Here is a 16,940-nt window from a genome sequence, read left to right as displayed (position 1 = left end):
CCCGCCGCGCGGCCGCCCAAAACCTGTAGCACTGCGGCGGAATAGCCGCCGCAGTGAAGGTGTTTTTAATTGACTCATTGCCCTTGACAGGTACCGCCACATACACACAGGAGTGGGAATGGAAGAAATAATAAGGCCTTCTACTCTAGAGTCCCTACAACCAATCCTCTCTCACAAATCACAGGGGTGGCAGTCGCCTGTTAGATATGCTTACTTGATTCAGGTAGGCATGAAAATAGGTAGTTTCTGTTGGAGGAGACCTAGACTGCCACCTGGACTCCACTCCTCCGTCTGCATGCTAATGAATAGAGCCCACCTCAATGTCATGAAAGATGGGAAGGCTGTAAAAAGATGGCAATGAATCATGGAAAGGGACGGCAACATGCGATAAATACCTGAAGCCAGCCGCGGCCGGTAGTGGGAGTACCGGCCGGGCGGTGACGCGGGGAGGGGGAGGGGCAGGGTGGGCGTTAGTAATGTATGGATTACGGACTTTAAAAGGTAAGTAAACATAAAAATAAATAAAATGAATTTTGTTGCTCACACTGCATCACCAAATGCGATGCAGGGTGTGCAACGAAATTCGTTGTATTTATTTTTATGTTTACTTACCTTTTAAATTCTGTAATCGATACATTACTACCCCCCACCCTGCTCCTCCCGCTCCCCACGTCACCGCCCGGCCGGTACGCCCGTGGCTGCCTGAAGCAATCTACATTCATATTCCTATCACATTTTAATAAGTCATTGCTAGATCAATTTTTTTTATCATACTCCCATTGTTGGGATGGAAAAGAGACATGTAACCCTGCTCAACTGTACTGTTGTCTTGATCCTAATGATCGTTTTTGCTAGACACTTCTCTGCAGCTCTCAGTGTGAACACTGTGTGCATGTCCGAGGGTAAATACTTCCAAACTAGCACTGAGCCTGTGCTGGAATGAGATGAAAGGTGAGAGGCAGAGGGTCACCTCCAATAGCTCATTTGGTAGAGCGCTGGCAGTGGGAGAGAAGCAGTGATCCTTTAGTCGGTGTTTCGAATCCGCCGCGTAAGACTTCTGTTTACTTTTTCTTCAAGTGTGTTTCATATAAGGTGAAATGATTATAAATGTGGGACATTTTAAAGTTTCTCATTAGTCGCCTCAGTGACGTGTCTGTGAAAGTTTTAATTTCCTTTCTGGGAGGTTGTGGTTGGGAGGTTAGTAGACTGTATGAGAGGAGAGTGGGAAGGTAATGAGGCAGAAGAAGGGTTGCAGAGACTGTAGGATGGTTGGAAAGGGAAGTAACAAGGACTTATAGCATTTTTCTCTAACATGGCTAGCATGGGCTTAGACACCCCAATGTGAAAAGTGGTGTTGGCTAAAAAGCCTGGACTGGCAGGAGTATTGAGCACTGCATGCAGCCACTTGTAGATGGCAAGAAAGGGACACCATGTACATTAGTGCTGCAGGGAACTAGCGCTCTGCTCACTGGAACTATTTTTAACCACTTGGCTGCTGGGGTCATTCCCCTGCCATGCTGGGGGTAGAGGGGGCGCGCACAGCACCCCGGTGCTCATGACGAGGTCAGCTCGTCATGAGCCACGGTGGTCGTGTGCTCATGACGAGCTGAGCTTGTCATGACCACACCCGTTTCATTAGAACACTGACACAGCAGGGGAATTTGCCCAGCGTGAGAGCGTTCTAACGGTCATGACGAGCTCAGCTCGTCATGAGCACACGAGAACCGTGGCTCATGACGAGCTGAGCTCGTCATGAGCATGGGAGGGGTTAAATAAGCAGCTGGAAGAATAGATGCTTATCCTGGGTATGGCAATAGCAGGGAAGTCAGTAAACAGAAGCAGGTTGAAAACCAGCATTCCACAAAACTTCCTGCAGAAGCTCCCTTTCTGTTCCCTTCGAGGCTCCTCCCTTTTCATGCATAATTGGCTCATCACGGAGAGGTCTTCCTTAGCTCCCGCTCCGTCTCGCATAGCAGCTTCTCAGGCGGAAATAGTCGCAACTTACAGGTTGACCTGAGCTTTCGTTGTCAGATGCGAGATTGCCCTATTTGAAAAAACAAAATGCATGCTGGAAACAATCATTTAAAGTAGAAGCACAAATTCATGCTTTCACTTTAAAGTTACCTTAAAGTACATTACAAACAATCCGTCTGCACAGCGATGATCCCTTTATGGGGAACAATCTGAGGGAAAGCAAAGAGTGACCCAGGATACAAGCATTTTAAGTAAAATCACTACTTTGTGATTTCACTTTATAGTTAAGATATAATAGTGGCAACTAAGAGGCTAAAGCTGTTCTAAAAAGGCAGGCGGGTGAGGGGCGAAGGATGCAATGAGAGCACCAGGCACAAGGGGAGTGGGAGACAAGACTTCCACAAGTCCAATCCCCTTTAAAAGAAAGCCCAAAACAAAACAAATACCCCACAAAAAGAAGCCCAACTGTCGGTGGACATGAAAACTGCAAAAAAATGCAAAGAAATACAATCAACTGAGTGGGACGCACAGGGGAAAAGGTAGCACTAACACAACTGCAGAATTAGGAGAAGGTGGGAGAGTGAAGGCTGTATTTACATGCAAGCAGCTATGGTGCTGAAACTGAACACAGACAAACAGTAAAAGACTAGAAACCAAGCAAAAAATTGTCCCTTACATAACAAATAAAGGAACATGGCGGAATTGGACAGTCCATGCTGCCTGGGAGAAACAGAAGGAACAAGCATTTACAATGCAATAGGTCTCGCAGCATTAAAGTTTGAGTTATAGGCATTGTGTATGACAATGCGTTGCATAAAATTTGTAGCAAACTTTGAATTGGTGAGCAGTGAGAGTGTGTGCAAGAGTATGCTGTTGCTCACAGATGTTATTATTCACACAGATCTGATGATGCACCTCACGCACGGGGCTGACGCAGTTATTATTCACACAGCTCTGATCAGGCACCTCAGGCACGGGCTCACAGCTGTTATTATTCACACAGCTCTGATGATGCACCTCACCCATGGGGCTGACGCAGTTATTATTCACAAAGCTCTGATGATGCACCTCAGGCACGGGCTCACAGCTGTTATTATTCACACAGCTCTGATGAGGCACCTCAGCACGGGGCTGACGCAGTTATTAGTCACACAACTCTGATGATGCACCTCAGCACGGGGCTGACGCAGTTATTATTCACAAAGCTCTGATGATGCACCTCAGCATGGGGCTGCCGGCAGTTATTATTCACACAGCCCTGATGATGCACCTCAGGCACGGGGCTCACAGCTGTTATTATTCACACAGCTCTTATGATGCACCTCAGGCACAGGGCTGACGCAGTTATTATTCACACAGCTCTGACGATGCACCTCAGCACGGGGCTGACAGCTGTTATTATTCACACAGATCTGATGATGCACCTCAGCACGGGGCTGACACAGTTATTATTCACACAGCTCTGATGATGCACCTCAGGCACAGGCTCACAGCTGGTATTATTCACACAGCTCTGATGATGCACCTCAGCACGGGGCTGACGCAGGTATTATTCACACAGCTATGATGATGCACCTCAGCACGGGGCTGACGCAGTTATTATTCACACAGCTCTGATGATGCACCTCAGCACGGGGCTGTCGGCAGTTATTATTCACACAGCCCTGATGATGCACCTCAGGCACGGGGCTCACTGCTGTTATTATTCACACAGCTCTTATGATGCACCTCAGGCACAGGGCTGACCCAGTTATTCTTCACACAGCTCTGAAATATGCACCTCAGCACGGGGCTCACAGCTGTTATTATTCACATAGCTCTGATGATGCACCTCAGGCACGGGGCTGACACAGTTATTATTCACACAGCTCTGATGAGGCACCTTAGGCACGGGGCTCACAGCTGTTATTATTCACACAGCTCTGATGATGCACCTCACTCACGGGCTCACAGCTGTTATTATTCACGCAGCTCTGATGATGCACCTTACGCACGGGGCTGACGCAGTTATTATTCACACAGCTCTGATGATGCACCTCAGGCACGGGCTCACAGCTGTTATTATTCACACAGCTCTGATGATGCACCTCACCCACGGGGCTGACGCAGTTATTATTCACACAGCTCTGATGATGCACCTCACGCACGGGGCTGACGCAATTATTATTCACACAGATCTGATGATGCACCTCACGCATGGGGCTGACGCGGTTATTATTCACACAGCTCTGATCTTCACACAAACAAATCAGATACAGCAATAGTCACAGTTATACAAAACAGACATAGCCTGGGAAGCAGCTGCATCCGTTTTCCTGTCAAACACAACACAGGCACCGGGAGTACAAGCTTCACTCACACACAGACACAAGTGCAACCTACAGAGCTCCAGCGCACTCTTGCACCCCAAAACAGCTACAGCAAGGGCAAGAGAAATGCAATCTGCCCTCAAGCAAATCCAACAAACAGTGACTATGCTGCAACAGTGCCCGGCTTCCTCTCACACACAGAAGGGGGAGAGCATGTGCAGCAGTGGCGCAAGCTTCATTTGCTAATAATACAGGTGCGCATCATGTCAGTCAGCATTAGTCCAAGATTCACCAGGACAGACAGAATATTTATAACACACGCAACAACGGTACAAAGTCGCAGAACACATTTATTGCACTCAGAAGCAGTGAAACTTCCGACGCACGCGTGACAATGACAGCAGTTGCAGCAGATTCTTCAAAAACGCAGACAAGCTTCCCTCACGTACAAGACTAGCGTGGGCAACAGAAGCAATGCAAGCACCATTCATGGGGTAAGCGCAGCATGGATACCCGCACAGCACACGGACAGAGCAGATATTTTAACTCCGTATATATATAAAGTTGCTGCAGTGCTTAGAGTTGTGTTAATTGTTAAGTTGTGTCATCTGCAGACTCAACATGGTTTCAAGGGAAACCTCAGTTCAAGCCCAGTTAGCCCTGCCAGGCTCGATTTCTCTGTGGTTTGTCTGTTTTTCTGCTAAAGCCAGCAGTCACTTCCGAAACCAACTTCGTCGCCGCTTTCCTGCAACAGCAGTCTCCCGCCCGACGGTTTCTGTGGGAGTGGATTTGGGGCGGGGGAGAGCCCCTGTCTAACTCACTCCCGGGCTCACCTCTCCTCAGGTGTTCTTCCGAATGAGGTCCAAGTTTGCGCCTGCGCCACCAGCTCTCCAAAAACAAGACGTGCGCGCGCACTAACAAAAACGAAACCTGTCGTGGGGCGGGACTTCCGTCTTGTGAAGCCCGCGCCCACGGAGTGCCTGGCCAGAGGAGCAGCGGTGACGCGGGGCTCCCATGCCCGAGGGAGAGCCCCGCGGAGGCTGCAGATGTCCGGAGTGGGGGTAAGTTAGTTGTGGGGGGGCGGCTTGGGTGGGGTCTTGGTGCGCTTGTGTGTGTGTGCGCGTGTGTGTGTGTATGTGTGCGACGGCGGGGGGGTGTCTCTGTATGTGTGCGTGCGTGTATGTGCGCTCGTGTGTGTGTCTCTGTGTGTGCGCATGTGTGCAGGGGGAGGTGTGTCTGTGTGTTATGGAGCTTCCCAGGAGACAAGAGATGGCCACAGCGTGCGTGTTGACGCGCGGCAGGCTCCGATCCCCGATTTTGGGATGCGCGTGGCCAGCTCTTGTCTCCTGGAAAGCTGAGTCGCTCACGATAGGTCTCTGGCGAGACCGCGCTTTCGCGCGGTTAACGCCACGAGACCTAAAAAGGAGGGACAAAGAGGCAGGACTGCGGACTAGAAAGCAAGGAGTTTTAAAGGACAATTGAAACAAACAAATCAAAAGTAGGGGTTTGGCTTTAAGCCCACAAGAGAAGTTACAAGAGGTCTCGGATGCTCGACCTAAAATTGTCTCCTTAATAAGACCTGCCTCAAGGAGAAGGTAATTTTTGGTGCCTTACCCTGTCTGTCACATGGAGAGAAACATAAGGGCTGAGAACTGTTCAATTGCTCCAGCATGATTCAGTGAAATAAATACGTGATCCACTTAGAGTGATCTCTGGGGCAATTCTTAAGAGACAGGCATATCCCAGAGTAATACTTTTGTATGCAGTAAACCATTTTAACCCAAAATATGACAGTTACTAATATATAGACAAGATACCTGCCGAAAATCAATTTCAACAAATAACGCAAAGTATAGAAGTAGATTGCCTCGCTATCTGTGAGTTGATTACTAATTTTAAAACTCGGTGTTTGTTGTGCCTGGCAAATGAATTTAGATTTCGCCCATATTATTCACTGTAATGTTGTTCGGAAAGCACATAACAACATCATACATACTATGAATTATAAATGACGATTTGAATGCATTTTCCAGCTAGACGCATTTGGCACTGAGCTGAACATCAGCTTTATAAATGAACTTGTCCCTTTCTAAATTTAAGGCCTCGGCTCAGGTAGAGATGAGATGAAAATGAGCTTTGCAGATTGGATACTCCTCCGGGGGGATGCTCGGGGAGCGGCGGCACCTGGATTCCTCCTCTGTATCAACATAAGATCTGGATGCTTGGCACTTCCTCCTCGGGCTCTGCAAATTACACAACAAATGATACGACTTCACGCTAGGAAAGTGTGCATGTCTCGCTCTCGGTGGAATTCGAAGGAGGGAAGTGGATTAGATCCTGCTGTCCTAGCACATGTTGCAAGATGTTTAGACCTGCTGCGCCAGGAAAGAGCTCAGAACCCTGTGCAATTCTGACGTCTGCAGATTTAAGACCTGTTTCTGCCGACTCATCTGTGTGAACAAATTAAGTCAGAAAGATGAAACTACTAGATGGGGGCAAAAAGGCAAGCAACATTCTACTGAGCTGTATGAGGCAGAGACTGGTTTAAAAGGCGGGACTAGAAGGGCAAATGCAGTAGCCCTGCTAATGAGTCCTGGGCGAAAGTGCAGAGAGCGAAATGCCCCCCCCCCCCTTTGCTAATGTTTGAGTTAACAAAATCGACAAGAAACATGGTTCAGTGGGCTCCTCTGGCTTGAGGGCACTGATACCACTGCACCTGCTGCTCCAATGGGAGCCTCGCCCCTGCGCAATAATTAAGGTTCAATGTTTCGTTACCCAACACCAATATGGTTGCCAGGCTGCAGTGCTTAATTTGAGCTGGTGAATTTGAGACGGTGATTTCCGGTACTCGGCACCGATACTTAATTGTCAGCACCGGGGCCTGTGACAGTCTGCCACAAAGTGGTGCTGTCTGGCTAATATAGAGACGACGACAGCAACAGTTAATTATTAACTCAATATACATTTAAAATGAATATTACCTGCCACCCAAGCCATTCTTATAGCTTTGGGGGCCTGAAATAGTCTGAATTGTCAAACTTGTAGGAGTGTGACTGTTAGTACTTGTGTTGTTACTATCATTAGCAGGACTGGCAGGGGCAATGTGTGGCACAAGGTTCAGTAGCCTCCTGACGGGAGCCCTGGCACATATTTGTTTGCAAATTAAGCACTGCCTGGATGGCTCTTCTCGGACCTGAACCACTAAGTCACCCTAATATGTTTACCTGTGACCTTAATTTCCAGTCTTCCATGTATTATGTTGTAAGTTGCAGACCAGATAAGAAGTTCTGAACCATGCTTATTTATTTATTTATTTATTTAGCGATTTGTATAGCGCCTGGTGACCCAAGGGCATCCCCGCGCTGTAAAAAGGTTGATATCCATTGAGGGAAGGGAAGGGAGGAGGGACATTTATTTCGGGAATAGGTGCGTTTTCAGTTTTTTGCGAAAAACCAGGTAACTGGATTCCAGTCTGAGGGTGCGTGGGAGGGAGTTCCATCCCATGGCCGCTCGAACCGAGAATCGTCGTCCTCCTGTGCGTGTCCTTTTGAATTTGGGGATGTTGGCTAAGTGCTCATTCTCCGAACGGAGGGATCTGGATGCTTTGTAGGGGGTGACCAAGCTGCTGAGGATCGCAGGGCCAGATCCGTTGATTAGTTTGTGTGTCGTGCACATGGCTTTGAATTCCACCCTTTGGCGCACAGGGAGCCAGTGCAGGGCCTTGAGGGCTGGTTTTGCTGACACTCTCGAGGGAAGGTTCATGAGCAGACGTGCCGCAGCCTACATACAACCAGTAAACATCACCAATAGACAGACTAGGCCCTTGTCTGTCAACAGTCTTCCCAGGAATGTCCCTCATCCTCATTCCAACATTCGTGTTATTTCGTCTCTTTATTCTATATGTTGGTGACTTTTTAGATGCATTAAAGTCCTGCTATTGAACTTCTCAAATCTTACCTTTATGGCCCTCCCTGTAGTAGTTCTCTTTTTCTTGCAGCCTTCAATTTTATTTATTTATTTATAAAGTTTTATATAGCGAATACTCCAATCTAGTAGGGGATCAGAGCACTTTACAATTAGTTAGGTAAGAGGAAATCAAGCAACAGAAGAGCTGCCAATACCTATTTCAAATCAGGAGGAGGTCAGTGAGTTAAACACCTAGACATCGACGACGAGTGAGAGCCCAGGTTGAGACAATGTGCCAACAAATTTTTCATATGCCGAGTCAGAATTTCTAGGGCAGAGTTTTGCTCATCAAAAACGATTTGACTTCTTTTATTAATGAAGTGGTTGATAGATTCAGTCCGATTTCAGGGAGAAGGGAGTTCCAAATTCTGTGGCCATTCTAGAGAAGGCTCAGTTGTGGGTTTTCTTTTTCCAGAATTCAGAGGTTTTGACAATAAGGTGCTGGCGCTCTTAGAGGCTCAATGGTCGTGAGAAAGCTCGAGTTTGTCAGCTACGTATTTTGGTGTGCTGAAGTTTAGTGCTTTATGTGTCAAGCAAGCAATTCTCAGCTGTATGCCTCATATGGAAGCCAGTTTAGTGCCTTTAGATCAGGAGTGATGTGGTTGCATCTCGTGGATGCATTGATAATCCTTGCAGCAGAATTAAGGGGTACCCTTAGTGGAGCCAGCTTGAATCTAGGCAGACCACATAAGGTAGCACTTCCATATTGTAACTCAATGTAAAGTGCTCAGGTCTCATAGTTGTCATGAGAAAGAACAACTGTTATGAGAATTTCTCTGTATCTGTTTGTGTAGGAGAATTATTAACCCCACACGTAAGACCCTCATTACGAATGACCTGATAATCAGGTCAGAATTTCCATGCCTGAGAATTCCAGATACTGTCAGGGTAGTAATTGCCTCCCAATTATGCTTTTTTAATCTTCTTAAAATGGAGACAAATATGTGGCAATTTCTCTTGCAGAATCAGTATTAGAAGTTTAGTTTTTTTTCCCCGGTCCCGAGTATGTTTGGCCACCCGCATATCACTAGGTTTCAGCTTGAGAAGTTATGGATGTGCAGTTCTTCCCTCACTGCTTCTAATCCCTCTTCGGACACCAATTTTCGTTTTCAGTCTTATTGGGATTAAAAGCCAACTGATAATGTGGAAGTAAATCTTATGTCTAGTCCTCATTTTGTTGCTGCACTTCCACATTCACCTTCCTTTGTTATGCATGGTTCCCACTTTATCCAAAGCCTGTTCATTTTGTTTTTACAACTTTCACTGTAGTCATGCTGCAAACACTGAACAATAAGCAAGCACCACTTGGAAAGAAAGCAAATGACTGAGGAAGTCTTGAAGCTTGTACAACATATCACTGCCATCATATTGTCGAGGTGTCTTTTCCTGAGCAGGGTTGGCTGAAAGTAACGCTGATGACAGTAGGCGGGGTAGTGGGACCATAGTACGTGTGCAGGGAGGCATCCCTCTGTAATGACTGTGCGTGATTCACTCCACCATTATTCCGAGTTTATTGGATGACCTCCAAATGGCCTCAATGCTACGGATTTTTGCAGTTGTTTGGACTTCATCCAACCATTCTCTGCATTGAGCTGTGAATTAGCGGCCCCTCTTCGTCATTGAGTTGCTATTATTAGAATGTGAGATATTTAAATAACTGTAAAATAGCCAATGGCTACATTTGTTAAAGAGGTGCCCTATCAGTGTTCCCCGCCCATGAGCTGTTATCTTATGCTAAAAATAATTGGCAAGGCGAATAGGCTACAGTGTGGAGACCTATTAGCTTTGCCAATGCTTGTTTTTTGTAATTATGACTTGAATTTTCACGCTTGCACACGGATGCAAAAATCTATTTGCTTTGTGAAAGGCAACATGGTTCAACATTGTAGAACCACATTGTTACACTTCCTTTCGTCTCTCCTGTCGTCTCCTACCGCATCCTCCCTCTTTTTATGTATTTCCTTCCCTCCTCTCTCAATGTATTGAGACTGAACTATTTTGTCTGATGCCCGATGGAGCTACTTAGTTTAGCTATAGGGGAGATGGGCCGTGGATTCCCTCCTTGGTCGTCACCTACCCAGTCGGTCTTTAGGCAGACTTCTTTCCGTCTCTCCTTATTGTCTCTTCCCTAGCTCCTATCCTCTCTCCCCTGAATCTCTCCCCTTGTCTGCCCTGGGATCACAGCTTACTGGACTTTGGACGTTGCCTTGACTCGTCTACCGGTTTGTGTCCCGATCACCCTTCCCCTCCTCTTCCCATGCTGTGTCTCTCACCCTCCCCTCCCCTTTCCCGCCCTCATTATCTGTCTACTTCCCATGCTCCAACCCCCCTCCCCTGAATCTCTCACCTTGCCTGCTTTTCCCCTTACGTATTTGTGCTTATTGTTTATCTCGACCTTACATGTAACTATGTTGCCATGCTCTAAGAACTGTGTAACCTTTGTAATGATGTAACCTGTAACTATGATCTGATGCTCATGTAACGCGCTCTGATACCTCTGGGTCTAGCCAGCGCTATATAAAACTTTAGAAATAAATAAATAAACCGTTTTCGGAGACTTCCACTGACGTTCTGCATCGTTTTGAGGGAGTTACGCAGACCTGAAAAAATGCTTTTGTAAGGAAAAACATGAATTATACCCCTCCTTATATTTTGTTCATATGTGCTAGGATGTCCGTCCTTAGAAAGACAACACCGATTTTATTCAACAATTCCCAGAAATTGGAATTTATTTAATACCCTGACCAAAATGCACATTTGTAACAGTTTCCCATCAATGGAACTGATTGGACTATTCCCCCGCATTGCATTTCTTAAAGAATGCTTCATGTGTCCCAGCACTGAGATCCATCCAAAATTATGAGTCAGAACAGAGGTGCTTTCTGAGTATCTTCTGAATGTGTCACTGCAGGAATCCTTATCTGTACATATTGCACACCTGGATAGAGGTGCATTGTGGGGTTCTTAGCCTTTAAGTATACCTGTGCACTGAGCACGTGAGCATGAATACACGTTGCAAGAGTGATACAGACATGCAAGGCTGCAAAGTAAATCAGGGTAAGAGCTACTGCGAGGGTTCTGTGAATATATCACACGAGTGCTTTATAAGGACTTTAGGTATTCAAAGTTCAGTGCATGATGTAAAAAAGGATAAGGCTATTATACAAGTTCTGCAGATATTTCAGTACTGGAATAGAAGTGAATAATGTAGGTCTTTGTGTGCACTCTTTAGTTATGTTATTAGTAAAGAGCTGTCCATTGTGCCGGTCAGCATTGAAGGATGTTATAAGAGGTCAGAGAATATGTTATCATCAGAATGTGGGAGCTTAGTGGAAACCAAAATAGATTGTTATTGAGAGAGCTCTGAGTGTATTACTATAGATAGGCAGCTTCTCAAGAGGTAACTAAGAATATATGGGCATTGTGACAGCTCTGTGAATGGCTGAAGACTGGAATATCAGTGCATGGCGTAGGCGATAATAGAAATGCACTTCAAGGCGCCTATGGATGCTCCTGCATTGCGATAGAAGTGCCTGGCATAGGTTACTGTGAGCTCTCTTCCAGCTTCAAAAGCGTTTCAAAGCTCACAATGTAATTTGTTTATTTATTTATTTATGTACTTAACTCCGTTCCTCCGTATGCTGGAGTTTACTACCCCAGACCCTGCCCCTCCCCTGCCTTACCACCCCGCAGCACTCCCTCGAGGAGCCGCCACTGCATATTAGTACAGGGGTATCACCATATATGGTAAATCAACTAAAAGGAAAATGTGAATCTTTTCTATAATTAAAGCTGTAAAGCAGTAAACATTGATATGGTCGAATTGTGTGCATTAAAATATATTTTTAATTTTAGCACCGTTTTGTTTAAAATACACCCTAAAAACAAATTTGCAGTTATTTCTACCAAACACGGCAAAAATATTTTATACTCTGTCCAGGTAGGAATACATTCTGTACATTACTATTTCAAAGAATGTATTTTTTCTGCTAGAGAACTATAGAGTAAACCTACCCCTTTGCTATCATCTCACTCATCCGCTCTTCACACTATCATGTTTGCTACGCCATTATAGAAACAAGTCCCATGCACCAATATCACTGACTAAAAGACACCTTTGGTTGTCCAAGGTGCCTCTCTTAGACTCCTTTTTAACTCCTTAATTTCTCCTTCCTTTCCCCATTTCTTATATTCTGTCTACATGTCCTTCAAATTAAAACTCTCTTCCATTTTCACCATCTTGTATTTATTTTTCTCCCAACCCAACTTCTTCTCCTTATTCTACTAATCTCTTTCTTTACAGTTTTACCCAGTCAGTAAATTAATATTCAAACTATTTAAAATCCCACCTTTCTTCTTCTGTACCTGTATACCCATCTGAATCCCCACCTTTTCCATTGCACCTTTTCTGCTCACAACTTGCCCTTCCTTTCACCATTGTACCCTCCATCTCTAACTCATTCTACATATAATTAAGGACTTACCCTTGTAATGAGTGCTGCAAAAATCTGATATCTGAAGGGTGTATTCTGCAAGATGGTCATTATGCCCTCTGCCAACATTCAATGAACCATTAACCATGACACCTGGTGGTGGGAGATCTTGAGTACAGTGTAATACCTCTTCTATTCCTCTTTGCTAGACCTGACAGCCTTAGGGTGGTCTTACCCAAAAATTATGTCTGTTTGCTTCAAATGTTTACTGATTTCTCCCTGTTGGCCTTTAGGACTCTGAGCACTTTACCACTGCCAACCAGGGCTAAAGTGCATGCGCTTCTCCCATAAAACATGATTTAATTGACTTATCCACAATTGGCATATTTAATTTATCCATCACGGTGAGCCTGAGCGTTTGGATTAACCCTAGTCAAGGTCGACCAGTTGTCCCCGGTTGGCACTTTAAGCGTTTAAGCACTAACTACCATATGTAGGTAATCTACATTTACCGATTCTAAAATACCGCATTTTACCGATTCGGTATTTTAGAATCGGTAAATGGTATGTAGGAAACAATTCGGTAAATATTACCGAATAGGTACGATTCGGTATTTAAGAATCGGTATTTACTGATTCGGTAATTCCCATTCAAGCCATTCACTGTTACCGATTCGGTAAATACCGAATCGGTAATAGGGGGCACATATTCAAGGGTGGCAGGGTGTCATATTGACACCCTGTTGCACCCCTGAATTGTGCATGTGGGCACATGTGGCACACATACATGCCCTCAGGGCATGTATGTCTGCCACATGGCACTTTTAAAAAAGCACAACATTGCTTTTTTAAAGGTTTTCGATATTTACTACCAACTTGTAGTTGGTGGTAAATAACGGATCCTGAATGTAGGAGGCAAGAGTGCCTCCTACATAGCTTTTTGGATTTGGTAATTACCGATGACTTAAAATAAGGAATCGGTATTTTACCGATTCCTTAAGGAATCGGTAATTACCGAATCCTTAAACCTGCCTCCTACATCTCAAACCCTAAATACCGGTCGGTAACGGCCGAAATTCGGTAATTTCGGCCGTTACCGACCGGTATTGGGCTACATACATATGGCCCCATATTTCATTTATTCTTCAAAAATTCATAACTCTAGTTATACTTATTGGATTGTTTTCATTTTGGTCTTGTTTTGTTCATACACACATAAGTTATGTTTCTAAACTGGTGTGGAAACGTTTTGTTGTGGTTTCACTGTTGCACCCATTCTTTAAACATTGCCTCTTAAGTTAAGCCCACTGCTCTGTGCTAAGCTACCAGAGCGTGAGTACATGTTGGTTTGGGGTATGCATCTGGCTTACCCTGACTAGAACTGTGGTTCCTGCTTGGACAGGGTGCATACCTCTGCCAACCAGAAACACAATTTCTAACACTCCTACTCTGGAACAGTCTTGAAAAAATGGAATTGCACACTACCGGATGGGCCTCACCGGGAATTAGTCTTGCTCTATAAGAACCCTGATGGATTGATTGGGCCTTGGGTACTGGAAGAACACCAGCGAAATAGTCCATATTTCGTCCAACACTACTGAACCTTTTCTGACCGTAGTACTGCACCTCTCTGTGAGACTGCTCTCTTTGTTTCTCTATTCATCAGTTCTACTCTAATTACTACTTCTTCTCCTGGGCCTGTGGTGGATGCTGGCACACAAAATACATAATTCAATTGCACATTGTCTGAATTGGGAATATCTGAACATGTGTGCATGTCCTTGGAAAAAGGTATACAGAAACACCTGAGCTGTATTAAGAGTTCCTAGAAAAACAAAGAACAGCTGCTAATGGCTTACTATCTTACTGCATGTTATCAGAAGATCAAAGTCTTCTCTCAATATAGCACCACACATAGTCATCTGCAAGAATCATCTGCAAGGTTGGTGGTAGGTACAGTGTGAATCAGTAGTGTTTCACTGGCCCCGCGTACCAGCCTACCAAATAAATATCATGTCCTGGTTGAATACCGATATTCACCACCTAATTTGATATATGATAGCATGGTTGAAGGTTAATGGTAGGTTGTTAATGAGCTCATAACTGGTGGTAGCAGCCCTATGTTCATCCTTTTCAGTGCTCAGAACATCATTAGGAATTCCCTCATTAGACTTCCACCCATAAGTGGCAGGTCTCAAGGAATGGGAGACAGCTCCTGTCAGCTCTGCACATCAAAACAAATGTATAATTCCAAGGATATCTTCTCAGTGGGGCGTGTTTGCACAACCTGACAAATGGAAATCTCAGGTATTGCCTTGATGACATTGTGTATATGCCGTACACAGTTCACTGTGTGCTCCCAACTGTTTTGATAACAGACATGTTTGGATATTCATTGTAATAATATCCAAGTAAAAGAAGATCCTAAAAAGGTTATTGTGATTTATAATTATATGAGCATCATCTAAAGTCTTTTTCATCCTTAGACCTTGACCATTACAGTACAATTGGACTGTTACACAAATCTCTGATAAATAATTTCAGGTTGTGAAAAATCTTATGATTTCTATCATAATTCTTCATCCATGGATGGAATTGTTAATGGAAATAATAAGTTTATAATATAGCTAGTTTCCCTATTATACCCTTCGGGTTAATGTGAAGTCCGCATATATATTTATTTATATTGTGTTTTGTGTCCTCCCATCAGTGAGCTTTCTCTCTTTTACCCCTTTGCCCTTTGCATATCATCATTCATGGGAATATGTGGTGAAAGTAGAGACCATGATTTTTCATTCTCTTACCAAGTAACTCAAGTTGTCTTTATTCAAAGGTTTCCATTTCAGCATGGTATATTTCAGAGGCAAAAGCTGCAACACACCATTTCAACGGGGCCTCAGGTGGGCCAAACATGTAAACTCTACACTTTGAAAATGAAATAGCTTGGAAAAACTACATATAATAAAGATATTCAAACCCACAGTGTTATAAAAACAGTAGTGGTTGAAAGACATTCAGGTAGTTGGGTGATTTGCAAATGAAGTATGAAGGATGATATTTCTATAGAATTGAGGACTGATAAGAGTCTTCAAAAAGCAAATGTATGTGTAGTTGGAGAAAAAATTGTGACAACATTTAAACGTTCCAGAGACAAACACAGAAAAGTAATTGGTGAATAGGAATATGGAATGGTAAAATTGATGAATTGCTGCCTAATTTTAAGTTGAATCGTATTGGAACATCCTTTGTTGAAGCAAATTCAAAAATTGGAATATAACCCATTAATGGAATTACATCTTCTTTAGGATTTGTGTGAGGAAGGAAATTCCATCTGTGATTTCTTCTATGGTCTTAGAATCTCATGCAGAAATCTGCAGATTGTCCAATACTGTCCAACTCAAAGTCAGACCATGGGTTTTACCCATGGGTCATGGTTTTAAAGCAGTCTGGGGAAAAGACAAACTTGATGGGCTTGGTTTTCCTTATATCTCCTCAAAATCTATTTATGATATGTTTTCTTTGAATAGTGATGGAAACATACTTCAGCAAAGATAAAGTTCATTGCATTAAATCCTTAGTTTCTTATCATTCCATGTTTCCCGTAAGAAGACTTTGGCTCAGAGCTTAACCATATTTAAACTTTCAATCCCTTAACTGTCAGACTGGCACCTCCTAATAATATACATATCAATGTGTACTCAAATCTCTGATTGCGTTATCAGTCACACAAGTTTAGCAGCAATATTCACTGTTAACCCAATGTGGAACTACATCAAGGTACTGGAGAAAATTTTTTGGGATTTATGAACAAATTAATATTGACTATTATTATGTGTTTGTTTCTCATCATGGTTTTATCAAATATTGTGTAAACCTTATCCTGCAGATTAATTCCATGGGTAGCCTAAACTATTGGCAGTAAGTTGTTCATCTCTAAGAGCATTATGTTCAATACGTGTTATTTAAGAGGTAATTTAAAAAGACATAATTTGCTTCATTACAGGCCGGTCACCAGAGATGGTGGGAACAGGAAATTCCAGGAATTGGGAATGTTCCAAAGGGAGAATTAATCACAAACAATCTAACTGAGCTTATTAAGCCTGAACCCTATGAAGTTCGCCTAACTCCAATTACACGATTCGGGGAGGGAGACTCGGCTACTCGTGTCATCAAGTACAGTGGTAAGTGGCATTATTTAAAAACATGTGTTAACCAAATGGCTGTTTTTACTAGACATATGTGGTTCAAGCTTGAACGT

At 44.0% G+C, this 16,940-nt stretch overlaps 1 protein-coding gene across 6 annotated transcripts in view; it reads left to right on the top strand.

Annotated features, from left to right (window-relative positions):
• Positions 1-16,940, top strand: part of MDGA2 (MAM domain containing glycosylphosphatidylinositol anchor 2) — a 1,540,171-nt gene that overhangs the window by 1,332,479 nt on the left and 190,752 nt on the right. For all 6 annotated transcript variants that reach the window (XM_078659694.1, XM_078659693.1, XM_078659692.1 and 3 more), the window contains one exon: positions 16,686-16,863. In XM_078659694.1, the coding sequence (XP_078515820.1) occupies positions 16,686-16,863 (178 nt within the window). The remainder of the gene's footprint in view (positions 1-16,685; positions 16,864-16,940) is intronic.

Source organism: Lissotriton helveticus, chromosome 9 (genome assembly GCF_964261635.1).
Source record: "Lissotriton helveticus chromosome 9, aLisHel1.1, whole genome shotgun sequence".
Lineage (NCBI taxonomy): Eukaryota > Metazoa > Chordata > Amphibia > Caudata > Salamandridae > Lissotriton > Lissotriton helveticus.
This window is presented reverse-complemented; position numbering and strand designations above follow the sequence as displayed.